The sequence below is a fragment of the Podarcis vaucheri genome (genome assembly GCF_965113315.1).
Source record: "Podarcis vaucheri genome assembly, chromosome: 1".
Lineage (NCBI taxonomy): Eukaryota > Metazoa > Chordata > Lepidosauria > Squamata > Lacertidae > Podarcis > Podarcis vaucheri.
In genome coordinates this window covers 130,194,841-130,214,318 of record NC_138759.1, presented here as the reverse complement: position 1 = coordinate 130,214,318, position 19,478 = coordinate 130,194,841, and the positions used below count along the sequence as shown (strand labels likewise).

The following is a 19,478-nucleotide window of genomic DNA, read 5'->3' as shown; positions in this document are numbered from 1 at the left end:
ATTCCAAAGTTAAAATGCATACAGCAAAACTGTCCACACAATGCTCGCTGTTGTTACATTGCAGGCCTCACCTTCCTCTTTTTCAATGCTGCCATCGTAGAAGTAAATGTGCTGTGTAGTGACCTCCAGCCTGCCGGGGATGACATTAATGATTGTAATAAGTTCGCAGTCTTCAGAGAGGACAAGTTTTTCTTTCTGGCTCTGCTCCTCCTTTTCATCCCTGCAGCAGGAACACCAAAATGACAAGCTAGAATCAACGGGGAGCACTAGAAGATGCAACTCTTTATTCCCCCCACCCATAGCTCTCTTTGCGCTCTCCCCTAACAATATTTTGAACGGCAGTTTTATCATGCATAAAATAATATTTAAAACGCTGGACTGATCAGCTTAAAGTCACATTTTTAATTACAACAACAACAACACAGAGTGGACCTTTTCATTTACAATGCAACTGGGCAAAAGAGACCCAACCATTCTTTTCTGGAGAGACATTTGGTCTGGCATCCAAAAGACCTGCAAAATTAGTTCCGCTCAACCTCTGGGTTTGTGCTTCTTGAAATAATAATAATAATAATAATAATAATAATAATAATAATAATTTTTATTTATATCCCGCCCTTCCCAGCCAAAGCCGGGCTCAGGGCGGCTAACAACAATAAAATAGTACAACATTCTAAAATCATTTCATTATAAAATTAATTCAAATCAAATTGATGGAAACCGTTAGGCTAAAGTTCTGTGAAGATTGCCAAAGGAGGGAGTCAGGCTGTGCCCTGACCAAAGGCCTGGTGGAACAGCTCAGTCTCAAGGGCAGCCCCACATAGAGCAAGTTACAATAATCCAGTCTGGAGGTGACCGTCGCATGGATCACAGTGGCTAGGTCAGGGCAAGAGAGGTAAGGAGCCAACTGCTTAGCTTGGCGGAGATGAAAAAATGCCGCCTTTGTTATAGCTGCAATCTATGCGCCTCCATGGAAAGGGAGGTGTCGAAGATTACACTCAAACTCTTAATGGACGGTGCTAGCACTAATTGCACCCCCGCAAGAGATGGGAGTTGCCCCCTCAATCCCATATCGTCCCTTCCCAGCCAGAGGACCTCTGTCTTTGAAGGATTTAACTTCAACCGGCTCCCACGTAACCATCCAGCCACAGCTTCCAGAAATCTGGTCAGTGTGTCTGGGGCCGAGTCAGGATGGCCGTCCATCAACAAATAGAGTTGGGTGTCATCAGCATACTGATGGCAGCCCAGCCCAAAACTCCGGACAAGCTGGGCGAGGGGACGCATAAAGATGTTAAAAAGCATCGGGGAGAGTATCGCACCCTGAGGCACTCCACACACCAAGGAGTGGTGCGATGACAATTCCCCCCCAAGCGCCACCCTCTGTCCCCGACCAGAGAGAAACGAGCGCAGTTTCCTTGTGCCCACGTGTAAAATAACTTCTGAAAACAGAGGGGACCTGGAGCGGGGGAGTACAGTGGTGCCTCGCAAGACGAAAAGAATCCGTTCTGTGATTCTCTTCAACTAGCGGTTTTTTCGTCTTGCGAAGCAAGCCCATTGATGGATTAGCGGATTAGCGCTATTAGCGGCTTTTAGCGGCTTATCTGCTGATCGGACCAGCTGATAAGCGGCTTAGCGGCTTAGAAAAGGGGGGGGGGGAGGAAATTCGTTTTGCGAAGCACCTCCAAAACGGAAAACTCTTTCGTCTAGCGAGTTTTCCATCTTGCGAGGCATTCGTCTTGCGGGGCACCACCGTATCTGTGACAATGGCATGGCCATCAGCTACTCAACTCAAATTTATATTGGAAATCCTACTGCGCCCTTGGGCAAGAACAAAGCAGCTCTTTAGATTCCAGCCCTGCGATCACCAGGCTTTGCGACATACATGCTTGTATTAGATGCTGGATCTTCATCTGGCAGTTCAAGTATATCATCCTCCATATCGCTGACTTTCACTTGCTTCACAGCCTCCAGAAGCAAAGCCTCGCTCGATGGCGGTGCCTGCTGGACTCCTTTTGAGATAAAGCGAGATTTTACAAAGTCAGCTGCATTCTGCGAGACTTATATCGCTGAAGGAAGTTAACCACACGAAAGTCCTATTAAATCACATGGCTTCTGTTCATATTATACTGTTATAATCATTGCAAGGGATGCGGGGGGGGGGACGACAAACTGATTTGCACAGACATATTTTAGACTACATAGTTTCCTGAAGTCGAAGGGGGGTGGGGAGATCAGAGACGAATCAGACTATTTTAAGATTTTAAAAAATTGAGTTTATAAAACACACTAAACAAAATTGATGAACTATGCTGAGATGGCAAAACTTACAGGGAGAATCAGAAATCAGGAAGAGGAAGTCTTTAATAAAGAATGGGGAAGGTTTCTAATTTATTTGAAATGCTATTGTAAACAACTGCATACATTGGTAGGATTGACAGAAAACTTGTAGTAAAAATTTGAACTATGGACTGACAAAGGATTTATAAGAATAGAATTATGAAAGAGATGCAGAGGGGGGAATCATTACATTAAGATCCAGGGGGCGGGGGGGGGGGGAGTCAGAAGGGATTATATATTTATGTATTTGATTCATTTATTTATGTAAAAGAGAAAATGCAAAAATAAAATTTATTCAAAAAAAGGTATTAGATCTCACCTAGATTATCCCTTAGGGCACTGGCCTCCTGATGAGAGTTGAAATTGTAATTTTGTACCAACTTTAGCCTCATCCGTGAGTAATTTTCCACATTTGAAAGTTTCCAGTGAATACGATTTAGCTTCCTGGCGAAAGGAATATACCCCAAATAATTTGACATGCATCAGACACAGAACTTAACTGCTACAAGAGTTTCCAACAAAAATAAACAAGAAAGAAAAAGCTTTAAATCACAGACGAACATTGCTGCATGTGGATTTCAAAATTCACCAACAAGCTGCAGCCCCTTAAGACCCTGAGCAATGGTTTGTCGACAGTTGTAGAAGACCTGTTTCTCCATGGGTTTCACAGGGTGGGATTCCCCCCAAAGGTAATCTACTCCAGTTCCCAGCTGCGTTGAAGAACTCCCTAGCATTTGGGGCAGAGAAGTCTTTGATAAGCATCATTTTTGGCTTGTATTCTTCCAGGGAAGGTAGGATTCTCTAGGGTGGCTAATTTGTGGACCCCAAGATGTTGTTAAACTACAACATATTCTACTTGACCAAGCAGGCTGGGGGCGATGGGAGTTGGAGATGAACTGCCTTTGGAAGGTCACAGGTTACCATATTTTTCACTCTATAGGACGCACCCGACCATAGCACACACCTTCTTTTAGAGGGGAAGAACAAGAAAAAAAATTTCTCCCCCTCTCTGCGCAGCGCCCCTTCAGCGAAGCGGCAGGAGAAACGGAGCCCCTTCCATTTCTCCTCCCGCTTGGCTGAAGGGGCGCTGCGCAGCTTTCCCTCTCTGCTGAAGCCAGGAGAGTCTTGCTCTCCCGGCTTCAGCAAAAGGAACCCGAAGCCTTCGGAGCGCAGCGCGAGTTCCTGCTGCGCTCCAAAGGCTTCAGTGCTCACTGACCCCTCTCGCTCTCCAGGCTTCAGTGAAAGCAATGCGAAGCCTCCGGAGCGTGGATGGAGCGCTCCCTCTGCGCTTCGGAGGCTTCGCGTTGCTATCGCTGAAGCCAAGGAGCCTGCATTCGCTCCATAGGACGCACACACATTTCCCCTTAATTTTTGGAGGGGAAAAAGTGCGTCCTATAGAGCGAAAAATACGGTAGTCTGTCCTCGATTAGACAAAACACATTAAAAAAAAAACCTTAGACCCAAACGTTGACAAGCATGGCCATATGTTAGAAGAGGCATTTTCAGTGGAGGAAGGGGAAGAGACTCTACTTCTCCTTATATGCCATCCCCTGTCCCCATTTTCCCGGCAAGATCTTGTATTGATCCACCAAAGCCCTAACTTCCACAATATGTTAAAAGTACCAGAATGGTCATGGGTCTTTGCATAACTGAACTGTGAAAAGGATTAAGTAGGGAGGGAAATCCTGAAGCTCGGAGGGGTGTGTGTGAATGTGTGCGCAGGAACGTGTGCATCAGAAATTATTTGCTGGGAAATGAGCCACACGCCAAAACTTTACATGGTGTGACGTTAACATATGAGAGTGCTGGAGGTGAAATAGTTAAACAAACAGGTTACCCAATCAGGACCCAGGGGGGTGGAGTCAGAGGGACTATAAAACCAGCTCTGGGAGAGGCAAAGGGAGGAGTTCGTTGGGAGGTTGGTTGGAGTGGGAGTGAATTGGGATAGAGTTTGTGGGTAGGTTGAGTTAGTGTAGTGAAATAAGCTGAGTCAGGAATAGTTAGGGGCTAGGAAGACAAGTACCGTATTTTTTGCTCTATAAGACTCACTTTTTCCCTCCTAAAAAGTAAGGGGAAATGTGTGTGCGTCTTATGGAGCGAATGCAGGCTGCGCAGCTATCCCAGAAGCCAGAACAGCAAGAGGGATTGCTGCTTTCACTGCGCAGCGATCCCTCTTGCTGTTCTGGCTTCTGGGATTCAGAATTTTTTTCTTTCTTGTTTTCTTCCTCCAAATACTAGGTGCGTCTTATGGTCTGGTGTGTCTTATAGAGTGAAAAATACGGTAAATATCTGAGAGGTGGTTTAGTGAGTGAGAGTAGGTAACAGAAGTTATAGGTCTGGATAGGCAGCCCATGATTGTAATTGACCGATACCATTTATGAAACCACACACTTGTTAAACTGCAATAAATAAACAAAAGTTTATGTTCCAATTTAACCCTGACTGGACTCCGTATTGTACCAGGTAGGGTCTGGGTGGTGGCAGCAATAAATAAAGTGGTGGCACAGGGATCAATAGACGGTGAAACGTCCGGGGACCCTGTGTGATCGCCACACATGGGTAGTCCGAACCTTAATGTACAAGACACATAGGATCAAAAGAATATTTAGCTAACCAGCTTGGTAGGGAAGAGTCGTTCCAAAGAGATTCAAAATGCTACCTGAAGGAGCAAGAGAAAATGGAACTCTCCACCTACCTTTCAGCCCAGGGTCCCTGCTCACTCGTGAGGTACAGTTTGGCAGCTCTCCACTGTCGTAGAGTTGCTGTGTGCTGATTGTTCAGCTGCTTCAACATGCTGTTGTAACGCAGATTTTCCTGCCTTGCCCGTCGGTTGAATGGCTCCACGAAAAACTCCTGGAGGCGAGAAAGTTGAAACATTTAAATGCGGTCGTACCTTGGCAGTCGAACAGAACCCGTTCCGGAAGTCCGTTCGACTTCCAAAATGTTCGGAAAGCAAGGCGCGGCTTCTGATTGGCTGCAGGAAGATCCAGCAGCGAATCGGAAGCTGTGGAAGCTCCATCACACGTTCGGGTTCCAAAAGAACGTTCGCAAACTGGAACAATCACTTCTGTGTTTGCGGAGTTCAGGAACCAAAACGTCCGAGTTCCAGGGCGTTCGGGATCTAAGGTGCGACTGTAAATGCTAGAGGGGTTGTCAAAGGACATGGAAACATCTATACAAGGGGCTGTTTTAATAATCTCCAAAACAACAAAAGGCAAAGCAGAAGTAGATCACTGCGCTGGGTCGTTCTTCAAATAAAGACTCCCAAGGCTAGAAAAGAGATCCAGTTGATTTCACAGATCTGCCACCAGCCTTGAAAACAAAAGGAGTCTTCAGCAAGCCTTGGTGCCAAAGATTAGGGCAGCCTTCTCCGAACCTTGTGCCCTCCAGATGTTTTGAACTACCGTATTTTTTGCTCTATAAGACTCACTTTTTCCCTCCTAAAAAGTAAGGGGAAATGTGTGTGCGTCTTATGGAGTGAATGCAGGCTGCACACCTATCCCAGAAGCCAGAACAGCAAGAGGGATTGCTGCTTTCGCTTTTTGCTGTTCTGGCTTCTGGGATTCAGAATATATTTTTTCTTGTTTTCCTGCTCCAAAAACTAGGTGCGTCTTATGGTCTGGTGAGTCTTATAAAGCGAAAAATATGGTATATCCCCCCCCCCGTCCCAGTCAGAACAGCCAGAGAGGAAGGGAGGTGCGGTCAACTGGCTTGTAAGTCCAGCAACATCTAGAGGGCACCGGGTTGACTACCCATGAGAGGTTTTTTGCCACCCTCAACCTTGGACCAAATTGGGATCTTCCTGGCTAGGCAATGATGCCATAGGAAGAGCTCTTGCGGTGTCTGCTTGGGAAGTAATGAAAGGTCACCTGGAATTTGAGCTTGCTTTCTCCTCGCTCCCGCTCTCGTTTGTGGATGTTGACCATTAGCTCCTCGTAACAATCCTTCCAAAATACTGCCATGCGCTCGTGGCCGTCGCTGAAAGTGCTGAGTTCGTACTGTTTCATGTGTGGAATGATCTGGTGCACAAAAGGTTAAGAGGGTTATGGTGAACACGCCTCCTCTCTCCTGTGCAGGAGTGTGGCGTTTGACTCCTAGGTGGGTCATAAGGAAAGGGTTAAATGAGTGTGATGTGATTGGCCAGTGGGAATGCAAGGGAGGGGTAAAAGTTAGAGTGGGAGGTTTTGAAAGTCAGTTGAGGTTTGGGAGGTGAAGAAGGAAGAGGGAGGTTTAGGTGTGGGTTGGTAGAGTTGTATTGTGAGAGAGTGAGAGGAATTGTTAGGTGGAGTCATGTAGGGATATAGCGGAGAGTGGGGGGTGGGGTCCGGAAGGAGCACACTCCCCACCAGCAGGCAGCCACGTCTGCCTGCACGCGTGACCTTGGGGTGCAGGGAAACACCCCCCCCCCAGACAAGCCACAGCTTTCTGGTACATCGTTCCACCTATGTCTCAGAAGGTCTCAGAAGTCAGCAGTGTCCTGTCTGTAACCTTTTCCCTTAGAGACCTTTTGTCTCCTACGTCATACACTGTGCAAGGGGAAAATGACGCTGTGGAACAGGTGCCAAAATAGCTTTGTACCACCCCACAATCTTGGGACGGAAGATGTGTAAAGGTCACAGCCCAAAATGTATTTGCCTGGCTTGCATATTTGTCTCAATAAAAGGAGGCTCCACAGGAATGGTGGTAGCTCGCTTCAGACCACCTGTGCGCAGCTCACATAATGATCAACACCTGTCTTGGGCCTTCACTTCAGAGTCAGGCAGATAGTTGGGGATAATCAATTTGAAGTTGTTAGGAACTAAGATTAAGAAATTGACAAGAAAAGTTAACTGAAACCATAAGCTTGTTCCTGCATTTAAAAATAAACTTGATTATTTGTTAATGTTAACAACTGGCTGGACTCCGTGTGTCCACGGGGTGGTGGCAGCGAAGAAAGCGACCGCAGTGGTGGCACAGGGTCAACAGACCGTGAAACGTCCGGGGGCCCTGTGTGATCGCCACAAGGAGAAAGAAAAAACGACGGCCGAAGGAGGGCCTTGTGACTTACAAATTTAGCAATATAAGTCTGCCATTCCTCCGTGTTGCAATAGTCCTGGAAGTCCTCGAAAAAGGAAGGGCTCCCGTTCGTCGAAGGCAGGGAGGGCAAGTGCAAGCCCATGAAGAGAAGCTCATATATTTTGGAAACCAGCGTTCGGACGAGAGGGATAAGGAAGGAGTAGGTCTCTGTCTTTTCCTTGATCGATCGGCTCAGAATGCCTTCCAGCCTTCCCAGGAGGTAGCAGGACTCCAGTTGGTTGTCCAGCACTTTGGTCTGAAGGAGGGTGTTTAGCTTGGCTGCAGCCATTGCGCAAACCTGAGGGGGGAGGCAGAGAGGGGGCAACCACATCAGCCAACGTGTCCCCCAATTTCCCCAAAGCTATTTCGTTCCTTTGCAGAGAACAGCAAACTGTCGTTTGAGCCAAAACGACAAAGAGAAACTTCTTGTTGCAGAAGAAGAAATGAAAAAGAAAGGGGAGTTCGAGGCTCACAATGGCCTATTCTCATCACAATAAACTCACTTGTATACTCCTACCCACTTTAAATCTAATACTCTTTTTTATAAATAATTTTGATTTTACCAGTATAAAATTATAACAATACAACTATACACATCCACATTTAAAGATTCATCTGAATCTCTGGACCTCCCACCTTCTCCTCCATGGGTCCAATTGTTAACCTTTTCTACTGCATATTTTTCAATAGTCCCAATTTTATATAACACCATTATCTCCTTCCAGTAGCACCTTAAAGACCAACTAAGTTAGTTCTTGGTATGAGCTTTCGTGTGCATGCACACTTCTTCTTCTTCTTCTTCTTTTTTTTTTTTTTGACTATGGCAGACCAACACGGCTACCTATCTGTAACTGGAACCATTATCTCCCTAATACTTGCTACATTATAAGTGTTTTTGAAATCCTGCTAACGTTTTCATCTGTTTGCAGTGGTCTCCAAGATAAATTATACATTTTTCGCATTCTTTGTTCAAGTTTTGGTCTTCTTTGGTTTCGGAGCCTTCCGGACAGTTTTGCCATTTCGGCACAATCCAACGGTTTAATAAAGTCCCAACCAGAGAAGAATGGCAAATTAAATCTAATTCTCAACACGCTATACAGACCATAGCTGTCAACTTACAGATTTGCAAATAAGGGACCAGCAGCCTCGAAAATAAGGGATTAGCAGCCAAAATAAGGGATTTTCCTAGCACAGCTATGTTCATCTTCTGAGCCCCTCCGAGCCAAAGGCAGAAACCCAGCCAGCAGCCAAACGAAGCCTCAAGCGGTGGTTCCCACAGCACAGCAAAGCAACCCAGCAAAGGGGATGCAGCAAGGAAAATCACCGTCACCTCTCCGCTGGGAAGCGCTGAGCAAAGGGGAGTTCCCAGGCAACGCAGCCAATTTGATCAGCACCAGGCATGCAAGCTCCACCCCCCAGTCGTTCTTAAGACTCCTTATTGGGTGAGCAACACAGCCAAGCAACACAGTTGGAGCCTCCCTCCTCCCTGGCCGGCAGGGAGGGAGGGAGAGGAGCTGCTTCCTTTGAAACCCGGGAAATTTAAGGGACATCATCAATAAGGGACAGCAGCGGGACACGGCGCTGGGATAAGGGACTTTCCCGCCAAATAAGGGACGGTTGACAGCTATGATACAGACCCTGGATGTTGCTAGCACTATTCCGCATTGCAGCAGCTGCACGCTGTAGAATACACACTACAACAAACCTGCAAATTATCCTGTCCAATGAATCCAAGCAGCATCTGGACTTGCACTTGGTAGAACTTCACATACTCTGGGCCGGAAGAGTACCAGACGGACAAGGTATCCATGAGAGTCACCAACTCTTCTAAGAGCTATGAGAAACACCATTCCGAAATCACAGGGGAAGGAGAAGACACGTTATGGTGTTTTTTGTTGTTTTTTAAAAAAGCATTTAAGCAGAGGAACAGAAATACATATATTGTACCTATGGGACCACCTCTCCCGGTATGCCCCATGGAGAGCCTCAAGGTCCATAAATAGCAACACCCTAGATGTCCCGGGCCCTAAGGAAGTTAGATTAGCCTCAACCGGAGCCAGGGCCTTCTCAACACTGGCTCCGGCCTGGTGGAACGCTCTGTCTCATGAGACCAGGGCCCTGCAGGATCTGATTTCTTTCCGCAGGGCCTGTAAGACAGAGTTGTTCCACCTGGCCTTTGGCTTGGAGTCAATTTGATTCCCTCCCTCTCTTTCTTTTTCCTTTCTCCTCCTGTGAAGAGACTGCATCCTAATGTTTTAATGTTTTATCTTAATCTTTTAAATTGTATTTTAATCAACTTGTTTTTATTATTGCTTGTTAGCCGCCCTGAACCCGGTCTTGGCTGGGGAGGGCGGGGTATAAATAAAAATTTATTATTATTATTATTATTATTATTATTATTATTATTATTATTATTATTATTGAAGTCTGCAGGCAGGACACAAGGGCATAAGCAGCCACCTGACAACCTGTATCTTGTTTTTACAGATTCATTCCTACCTTTTCCGTCCACAGACTTGAATTAACAAGCCCTTCCGCTTGCAGGAAATCTTGCACGACAAGCAGGAGCCGGAAGGCGTTTTCTGCGTACACTGGGAGAGATTTAGCGTCTCTGTTGTCCGTGACTGCCCATTCCAACATCTTCTCTAGCAAGCTAAGTTAAAAGAGGAAACGTGTTATTCAAAGGATGCGGACGTTATGAATTTCAGAGAACAAGGACCTGATTATGTATCTAGCGCTGCCGCCGCATTTCTTGCTAGGGGGAGGTGTTTTAAACTGCTTTTAAAAATTTTGTTTCAAATATTGTAACCCAGCCTAGGGCTTCAGGGCAAAGGGCGGGTAAATAATATATCAGTAATAACGTCTTCATCTGCCCCGACTGCAATAAAACATTTCACAGCAGGCACGCTAACTCTCCAATGCTCTGACTCTTCCATTGTCTCCTGAGACAGGCAGATGCCAAAAACAGCAACAGCAACAATAATAATAATAGGAGTTAGAGGTTCTGTGAAGTTAATTCCAGACACACGAAACTGTGTTCCAATTACAGTACGGGCGCCGGAATAAGAAAACGAATCTCACCTTGTTTCTCCGGTTGCAAAGACTCTCTCAACTCTTTGCTTAGCATGGAAGAATCAGCTGATCTTTTAGCTTTGTATGGACACATGTTGTGCATACGTTGTGTTATTCACTATGCTGTAGACAGCATCTTAAAAAGCAGAGACATCACCTTGCCAGCAAAGGTCCGTATAGTTAAAGCTATGGTTTTCCCAGTAGTGATGTATGGAAGTGAGAGCTGGACCATAAAGAAGGCTGATCACCAAAGAATTGATGCTTTTGAATTATGGTGCTGGAGGAGACTCTTGAGAGTCCCATGGACTGCAAGAAGATCAAACCTCTCCATTCTTAAGGAAATCAGCCCTGAGTGCTCACTGGAAGGACAGATCCTGAAGCTGAGGCTCCAATACTTTGGCAACCTCATGAGAAGAGAAGACTCCCTGGGAAAGACCCTGATGGTGGGAAAGATGGAGGGCACAAGGAGAAGGAGACGACAGAGGACGAGATGGTTGGACAGTGTTCTCGAAGCTACCAGCATGAGTTTGACCAAACTGCGGGAAGCAGTGGAGGACAGAAGTGCCTGGCGTGCTCTGGTCCATGGGGTCATCAAGAGTAGGACACGACTAAACGACTAAACAACAACAAAACTGACCTGTGGCCTTTGGGCAAGGGGCAGTATATATATGTGTGTGTGTGTGTATATATATATATATATATATATAAATTATTAAAATAAACTCACTTGAGTTTTATTTCATCCGTTGGCCGTAGCAGCTCATTGGATATCCCCAGTTTGGTGAGGGCAGAAAAAACCTGCCCCCTCTCAACCCAAGCAGCATCGTCAGATCTTTCTATGCCTCTCCACATCACACAAAGCAGGGCATCGGTGAGTAATTGTATGAGATCTTCTTCACATGCCTATGGAAACAATCGTGTATTTTAAGGAATTATAATATTATTACTATGAGTACCTAACAAGTCTTATCCTTTGGAACAGGGTCTGCTGGCATATGTACTTATTTTAGAAATTATGGTGTCTCTCTCTCCCTCCCTCCCTCCCTCCCTCCCTCCCTCCCTCCCTCCCTCCCACACTCTCTCTCTCTCTCTCTCTCTTGTTTTAGCTGACAAGTGCCCAAAGTAGCATCCAATCATATTAAAAGATACACTATAAAAAGAAAAGGGAATTAACCGAGCAGTGAAAACCGCAATAGTGTGAACTATTCAGGGAGAGCAGAAAATCAACTTGTGCTGGATTTGCCTACTATGCAGTGGCAAAGCCATGTGAAAAGCACAAATCTTGAAATCTTTTGAGCAAAACCGAATAAACACGCATTATTTCTCTCTCTTTTCATTAAAAGTTTAACTGTGAAAGAATTTTGATTACCGTACTTTTCCGTGTATAAGATGCCCCCATGTATAAGGGGATTCAAAGTGAAGAAAATGGGGGGAGATGACACACGAGTTGTCGAGCTTATTTGGGGGGGATTACCCAGGGTTATTGAGCCTTTTTTAGGGGGGATTGCCAAAAATGGCTGTTGCATCGCATAATCCGCCTCTCGTCTGTCCCCTAGCCGGCAGAAGCAGCCAATCACACGCCCAATAGCTGCTGACAGCTGCGGCAGCAACCAATCAAAAGTCCACCCTATGGACTATCCAAGTATAAGACGACCCCCACTCATAGCTGTCAACTTTTCCCTTTTCTTGCGAGGAATCCTGTTGGGAATAAGGGAATTCCCCTTAAAAAAGGGGAAACGTTGACAGCTATGCCCCCACTTTTTAGCATAATTTTTAAAGAAAAAAACCTAGTCCTATGCACGGAAAAGTACAGTAATTTTTAAAACGAAACTGGATGGGTGGGCGATGGGACCAACCACAAAAGTTTGCCCGGAAGCAGGACGAACACATTACCTCGCGAATTTCAAATAATGAGAGATCTGCCGGGAATGCCACCTCTGCCGCAGCGTTTGGGTCTTTCTCAAGATGCCCAGAGAATGTTTTGGTGTTCTCGACAGGCGAAGGGGTGCTGGGCAGGCTGTCCACCATCTGACTCCCACCGTCGCCCAGTTCGTAAGAGTCAACGCTCGACAGGTCCAAGCTCAGGTGAGAAGGGTTCTTCTGCCACAGCTCATCTTGGTCCTCAGCCATGAAGGACATCTCTGCCCCAGTGGGATCATCGAGCATCACGCCAGGCTTGCTGTCTTCTAGGCTCCACCGATCGCAGGAACCGTTGACAGATGCAAAACTGGTAGCGTCTCCCCCGTCGGCCTTTGAAGAAGAGTGTTTCTGAAACTCCTTACCCAGAGCGTGTTTTTCACCCTCTTTGGCAGAGTCGTTCCTGTTCTCCTTCGCACCGTTCCGGACCTCGGCGTTCTCTTTCAGGAAGAGCCTCGCCAACGTCTCCTGCCAGCCACGCTGCTGAGAAATCTGCTGCGCTGAATCCGGCTGGCTATGGAGGATTTGCAAAAGCTGCAGAAAGCAATAAGCGGGCGAGCTGAAGACTCAAAATCAATCTGCAACAGAAACCTTTCAGAGCTTTCTGTGTGCCTGTAAATCACGTTGCCTCAAAAAGAGCCACCAAGGTGCTAAACCAGCATATTTTTCGCTCCATAAGACGCACTTTTTTCCTCTTAAAATCTAAGGGGAAATGTCTGTGCGTCTTATGGAGCGAATGTGTGACCACGGGGCTGGCGGTGAGGGAAGCTCAGCCTTCCCCACCGCCAGCCCCACAAGTTGCGGGGAACAGCAGTGAGGGAAGCTCGGCTTTCCCCACCGCCAGCCCCACAAGCGAAAGGAACCCGAGGCTATCTGGAGAGTGAGAGGGGTCGGTGCGCACCAACCCCTCTCGCTCTCCAGATTGGCGCCTAAAGCCTCCGGAGGCTTCGGGATGCCTTCTGCTGAAGCCTGGAGAGCGAGAGGGGTGTGCACCGACCCCTCTCACTCTCCAGGCTTCAAAGATAGCCACCTGAAGCCTCCAGAGCGCAGTGGGAACTCCCGCTGCACTCCGGAGGCTTCGGGTTCCTTTCGCTGAAGAGTAGGTGCCCCTTCAGTTAAGGCGCAATGCCCCTTCAGCTAAGCGGGAGGAGAAATGGAAGGGGCTCAGTTTATCCTGCCGCTTCGCTGAAGGGGTGCTGCGCAGAGAGGGGGAGAATTTTGTTTCTTGTTCTCCCCCTCTAAAACAAGGTGCGTCCTATGGAGTGAAAAATACGGTAACTTAAGCTGTAATTAATAGGTCTGAGAATTTAAAGGTGTGACCTAGAGATGGGGAAAAAACCTGGGGGAAAACCAGAAAAATTGGGAAAACCCCAAGTTTTTTCCTGGATTTTCCCCAAGCCATTTTTTTTTGGGGGGGTGCAGTTTGATATAATTTGAATATTCTACATACTTTTTTTCCATTTTTCTGGAGGGGGGGAATGGCTTTAGAAATAACTTGGGGTTTTCCCCAATTTTTCCAGTTTTCCCCCCAAACCTTCCCATCTCTAGTTATATGACATGCCATCTTTATAATTATTTCAGTCTAAAACAATATGCATTTTTAAAAACCAGAGCAGGGATTATAATACAACAGATCAAACTTTAAATAGAGAGAAATGTACTGTGTAAACAAATCTGCAATCTACGGCATGTTGAACAATGAAAGAAAACAAAAGCTTTCTGGGAGATGATCTAGAATGAGCTGAAAAAAATGTTTAAAATAACCTTTGTCAAAAAAAACCCCATAAGCTTTTCTATTAGGAATTATAGGTACAGTACCAAGATTCCAAAGGACCAGAAAAGACATTTTTTGTATGTGACAACAACCGCATGGATGTTACTAGCCCAGAGATGGAAGTAAGAAACAATTCTGATCAGGTAAGAATTGCAAACCAAGTTGATGGACTATGCTGAAATGGCAAAATTAACTGGGAAGCTCGGAAACCAAGAGGACAAGAACTTAAAAAAATAATGGGGGAAATTTCTAATTTATTTATTTATAATTGTGGACAGATGAAAACATTAGCAGGATTTTAACCACACTTGTAAAGTAACAAAACGTATGGACAATTTCAGGGGTCAGCAAAGTTTTTCAGCAGGGGGCTGGTTCACTGTCCCTTAGACCTAGGGGGGGGGGGGCGGACTATATTTTTTTTTGGGGGGGGGAGAATGAACGAATTCCTATGCCCCACAAATAACCCAGAGATGCATTTTAAATAAAAGCACACATTCTGCTCATGTAAAAAGACACTGATTCCTGGACCGTCCGCGGGCCGGATTTAGAAGGTGATTGGGCTGGATCCGGCCCACAGGCCTTAGTTTGCCTACCCATGATTTAGACTGATGGAAAATTTGGATATGAGCCGATATGCAGTTGTAAACATTGTTTTTAGGACCCATGGAGGGAATTGGGGGGGGGGGGGACCTTGAGATTCAGAGGAATCTCATTCTATAGATTTTTAATTGATTTTGTTTTATGTTTACGTATTTTTAAAAAATAAAATAATTTTTTTACAAAAAAGAGAGACAAATGGACTGTGTAAACGGGGAGGAGCCGAATCCTGAGGATGCAAAACTCACTGAGAATTCTTATAGTTATAATGCAGTCAATTCATACCATCTTCACCAGGTTACAAAAAAAAAGAAAAAATAAGATGAGAGAAACCAGATATGAACATTGTTCCACAAGATCAGTTCCACATAGCCACCAGGTGCCTTTTCCCCCTCCTCTGCCCCATGTGAACAGGATTGCACCCTGCATCAACTTCTGGACACATCCTAAGAACTCCACTGTCTCTCCCCAGACCTCGTCCAATAGACCCATTCACCAATGATGTTCCTGTCTACCACCTGGCCCACTCCAAAACGACAACAGCAACAACAACAACTCACCTTTTGACAGATGGCCACTCGGACATTGATATCTGCTCTGTGAGCCAGATGCACCACTGCTATAAAGTCCCTGTAATTCACAACTGGATCTGTGAAAAAGAAGGATCATTTTATCATATGTGGTGGGATAGAAAAGACTGTAAACTCTTTTTATATGCGGTAACTGCAGCAAGAATATTACTGGCCCAAAAATGGAAGCATGAAGAATTACCAACGTTGGAAGAATGGAGGATGAAATTAATGGACTATGCAGAATTGGATAAGCTAACAGGAAGGATCCGAAACCAGCGGGACCAGAGGTTTACCGAAGACTGGACTAAATTTACAGAGTATTTGAAAAGTTATTTGTGATTATCAAACTACGTTTGTAGGTTTACAAGAAGTTCTGTGAGGAGTAATTTAAGAAATATTGTAAAAATGGAAAGGGAGAGATGATCTGTTAAGAAATGTAAAGGCAATATTAAGTTAAGAATTGCAGGAGATGTGATTATGACGGAGGATTATCAGAGGAGCTGATGGAAGTCCAAATAAGAATATGTATGTAATAGTTGGTCTTTAAGGTGCTACAGGAAGGAATTTTTTTATTTGGACTATGTAATAATTTGTGTGGTATGTCTTTAAAATTTTGTAAGATAAAATTAATAAAAAATATTATAAAAATAATAATTCACAACTGGATCTGTAGAGTAAGGATTCAAGACACGCATGATGAGAAAAAGGGAAAATGTCATAAGTCCACCTCCGTCCCTTTTTCAACCACCAAATCGCAGAGGGTTGGGGGGGTTTTGTGTATTTGGACTTTGCCATGAAAACACTACAGTGAATTGAAGTGATAAATGTATTTTTCCTATTTCAGAACACAGACGAGAAGAAAAAACTGTTAGGGTTCGACCACACAGTGGGGAACTTTTTAAAGCGCTGTAACAAGGGTGTCCCTGGAGCTTAAATTGAGGCTCATCCAATAAAAAATAATATTTAGAGCCCCCGTACCACCCACAACAGGGTGAGCTCCCGTTGCTTGGTCCCTGCTCCTGCCAACCTAGCAGTTCAAAAGCACGTCAAAGTGCAAGTAGATAAATAGGTACCACTCCGGCGGGAAGGTAAACGGCGTCTCCATGCGCTGCTCTGGTTCGCCAGAAGCGGCTTAATCATGCTGGCCACATGACCCGGAAGCTGTACGGCTCCCTCGGCCAATAAAGCGAGATGAGCGCCACAACCCCAGAGTCGATCACGACTGGACCTAATGGTCAGGGGTCCCCTTTACCCTTACCGCCCACCTAGAATTCTGAAACGCCCACTAGTGGGCGGTAGGGACCAGGCTGGCAACCCATGGTTTACAGGATGGTGAGAAAGATATGCAGCCCTGTATTGGGAAGTTTGTAATGCTGTGTATGTGTGCTGTAAGCCGCTCAGAGTGACTGGGGAAACCCAGCCAGATGGGGGGGGGTATAAATATTATTAGTATCAGTATTAGTATTATTAGTATTATTATTGAACCACCCAAGTACCTGCATGAAGAACTTGGTTGAGAAGGTTCTTAATAAGAGACGTGGTCACTGGAGATTCGTTCAGGAGCAGTCCCAGTCCGGAATACCCAACTTCTCTGAGTTTCATACGCTGTTTGCTCCGCTCATAGACTTTGGTGCACTTCAACATCTGCCCAATGATCTGCAAAGAAAGGCTGCGTGAAGGTCTTCCCTAGGTGGGGAGCCAGATCCAAACCTCCCCAGTAGCACTGATGCACACCAAAGACCCTTCTTCACAAGCAAGAAACCAGAAACCCAAGTCTGGCTGGCTTCTGGAGGTGGAAGGTGAAGAGTTTCCTATTCATGATGGCTTCATCCCCCAAACAGTGCATGATCATAGAGGTGAGACATTTGCCCTGGTCTTCGCCATCCCATGTAGTGATCAGGTGGGATTGCTATTAGGAATTATAACAAATATAGAGTAAGCCATCTGTGTCAGCAATGAAAGCATTGCGTTGACTGGGTTTAAACTATTTTGATATGATTCTTGATCAATCCACACCTCTGCATCCCTGTTCCATTTCTCTTTCTTGACCAGTCACTTCGCCAAGCAGGCATCCTGGGTCATCAAAGACAGTGGGCAGTTTCTTTGCTGTAGCTTTCCTGATATGTTAATCTTAGGATGTTAATCTTAGGGCCAGGAAACAGATCTCACCTGAAGGTGATAATGATCGCTGTCTTCCTGGCCTTCCTTCTTATCATGCATTTTGCTTGTTTATGACCTCAGGGGTTGCCAAATGCACTCCTTTGCAGTTCTGTTCTTTGTTTACCCCAGAAATATGTGTGCTTAATTAGTTTTGGTAGTTTAACTTTGTCCCCACGTGGGGTTTGTTGCAACGCTCAGAAGAAATCTGATTGGTTCTTACAAACACTCTGTAAAAAGTTCTTTTGTGAATAAAACTACCTGGGCCAGAGGGTGGAGACACAGATTATTATACGCATCCTTCCCAGTCTTGCTGGTTCAAGCCTCTGTGTGTATTCTTATTAATCAGAGTTCAATCCTTCCTTTACTTTGGGAACGCCTCAATCCCACTCATTTAGAACCAACTTCAACTCCAATCTACACAGGCCCACTCTGGCTACTATTTTCTCGGTCATGTTTGTGTCTCAGAATGCAAGAGAGCTAGCTTTCGTGTTGAGATTTATCAGATGATAGTAGAAACAACCCTAAAGAGGTTCCATTTCTTCTCTAGACAGCGCTTGTATTGTTTCTAAGCCGCTTAAGGGTCAGTATGTCATTAGAACAAATTTCAAATGGGCACAATTATTTATTCTTAATAAATTGCAGTTCTACAGAAGCCTTGCGGCAGCTCAGAACACACCATCAAACTAAGATTAAAAACAGCCATAAATGCAGTGCCAGCTTGAACAAGGACATGATTATTTAAAAAAAAAAACCAAAAGTCGATAAACACCTCTCAGGTGAAGACTGCAATCCTAAACCAACTTGCTTGCGAGCAGGTAGACACAGCAAGATCTATCGTATTTTTCGCTCTATAAGATGCACCAGACCATAAGACGCACCTAGTTTTTGGAGGAGGAAAACAAGAAAAAAAAATTTTCTGAATCTCAGAAGCCAGAACAGCAAGAGGGATCGCTGCGCAGCGAAAGCAGTGATCCCTCTTGCTGTTCTGGCTTCTGGGATAGCTGTGCAGCCTGCAATCGCTCCATAAGATGCACACACATTTCCCTTTACTTTTTAGGAGGGAAAAAGTGAGTCTTATAGAGCAAAAAATACGGTACTTCTGAGCAAATATACACAGTATTGGGAGTTTAAAATTAGCTAATGACAGCCAGTTTCCAGAAGCTGAAGCTATAACTGTACAACAGTTCAGCAAAGGCATATATATTTTTTAAAAGCTATTGGCTTGCATCCTATACAAGCTTTCATTGGTGCGCGCAGGACTCAAGTGTGCCAAAAGAAAGATGTTTCCTAGAAAATGTGGCTTCATCTTGCTAGATCTATCATTTTAGAGGAGATGAAGCAAGTTACCTTGAACACAAGCTCCCGTAGTCCGTCCGAGTACCTCTGGTTCAGCAGCAAAGCATAGAGGATGTCTGCATTTCCGGGCTCGAAAAGCAACAAGAAAAGCTGGTCTCGAGTTGGGCTGGTGTGGAGCAGGCTGAAAAGTACTTCCAGGATGCCACAGAGCTTGGGGGAGAACAAAACTGAATCAAAAGTGCAAAAGCCACACAGTTCTCACTATTCAATCTCACTATTCAATCTCACGTGCCTTCCCGCTGCCCCCCGAGCCTGTGGGGCTGGCGGTGGGGGGAAGCGCTGTCATATGGAAGCGCTGCTTTCCCCCACCACCAGCCTCAAAGACCAGACTCTCCTGGCTTCAGTGAAAGCAACGCCAAGTCTCCGGAGCAAAGGCTTCGGAGGCTTCGTGTTGCTATCGCTGAAGCCACGAAGCCTGCATTCGCTCCATAGGACGCACACACATTTCCCCTTAATTTTTGGAGGGGAAAAAGTGCATCCTATTGGGCGAAAAATACGGTATACAGTGGTGCCTTGCAAGAAGAAATTAATCCGTTCCGCGAGTCTCTTCGTCTAGCGTTTTTTTCGTCTTGCGAAGCAACCCTATTAGCGGCTTAGCGGCTTAGCGGCTATTAAAGGCTTAGGGCTTAGCGGCTAAA

General features: G+C 45.5%; 1 protein-coding gene across 3 annotated transcripts in view; it reads right to left on the bottom strand.

Annotated features, from left to right (window-relative positions):
• The window catches only part of NBEAL1 (neurobeachin like 1), a 137,320-nt gene that overhangs the window by 36,408 nt on the left and 81,434 nt on the right, over positions 1-19,478 (bottom strand). For all 3 annotated transcript variants that reach the window (XR_014219356.1, XM_082221222.1, XM_082221223.1), the window contains 13 exons: positions 18,832-18,990; positions 16,821-16,980; positions 15,313-15,401; positions 12,358-12,915; positions 11,192-11,367; positions 9,892-10,045; positions 9,098-9,226; positions 7,385-7,690; positions 6,207-6,356; positions 5,033-5,190; positions 2,657-2,781; positions 1,883-2,009; positions 72-220 (listed from right to left, as the gene is read on the bottom strand). Coding sequence is in view for 2 of the 3 variants with exons in the window: in XM_082221222.1 (XP_082077348.1) it covers positions 72-220; positions 1,883-2,009; positions 2,657-2,781; positions 5,033-5,190; positions 6,207-6,356; positions 7,385-7,690; positions 9,098-9,226; positions 9,892-10,045; positions 11,192-11,367; positions 12,358-12,915; positions 15,313-15,401; positions 16,821-16,980; positions 18,832-18,990 (2,440 nt within the window). In the remaining variant the exon portion in view is untranslated. The remainder of the gene's footprint in view (positions 1-71; positions 221-1,882; positions 2,010-2,656; positions 2,782-5,032; positions 5,191-6,206; positions 6,357-7,384; positions 7,691-9,097; positions 9,227-9,891; positions 10,046-11,191; positions 11,368-12,357; positions 12,916-15,312; positions 15,402-16,820; positions 16,981-18,831; positions 18,991-19,478) is intronic.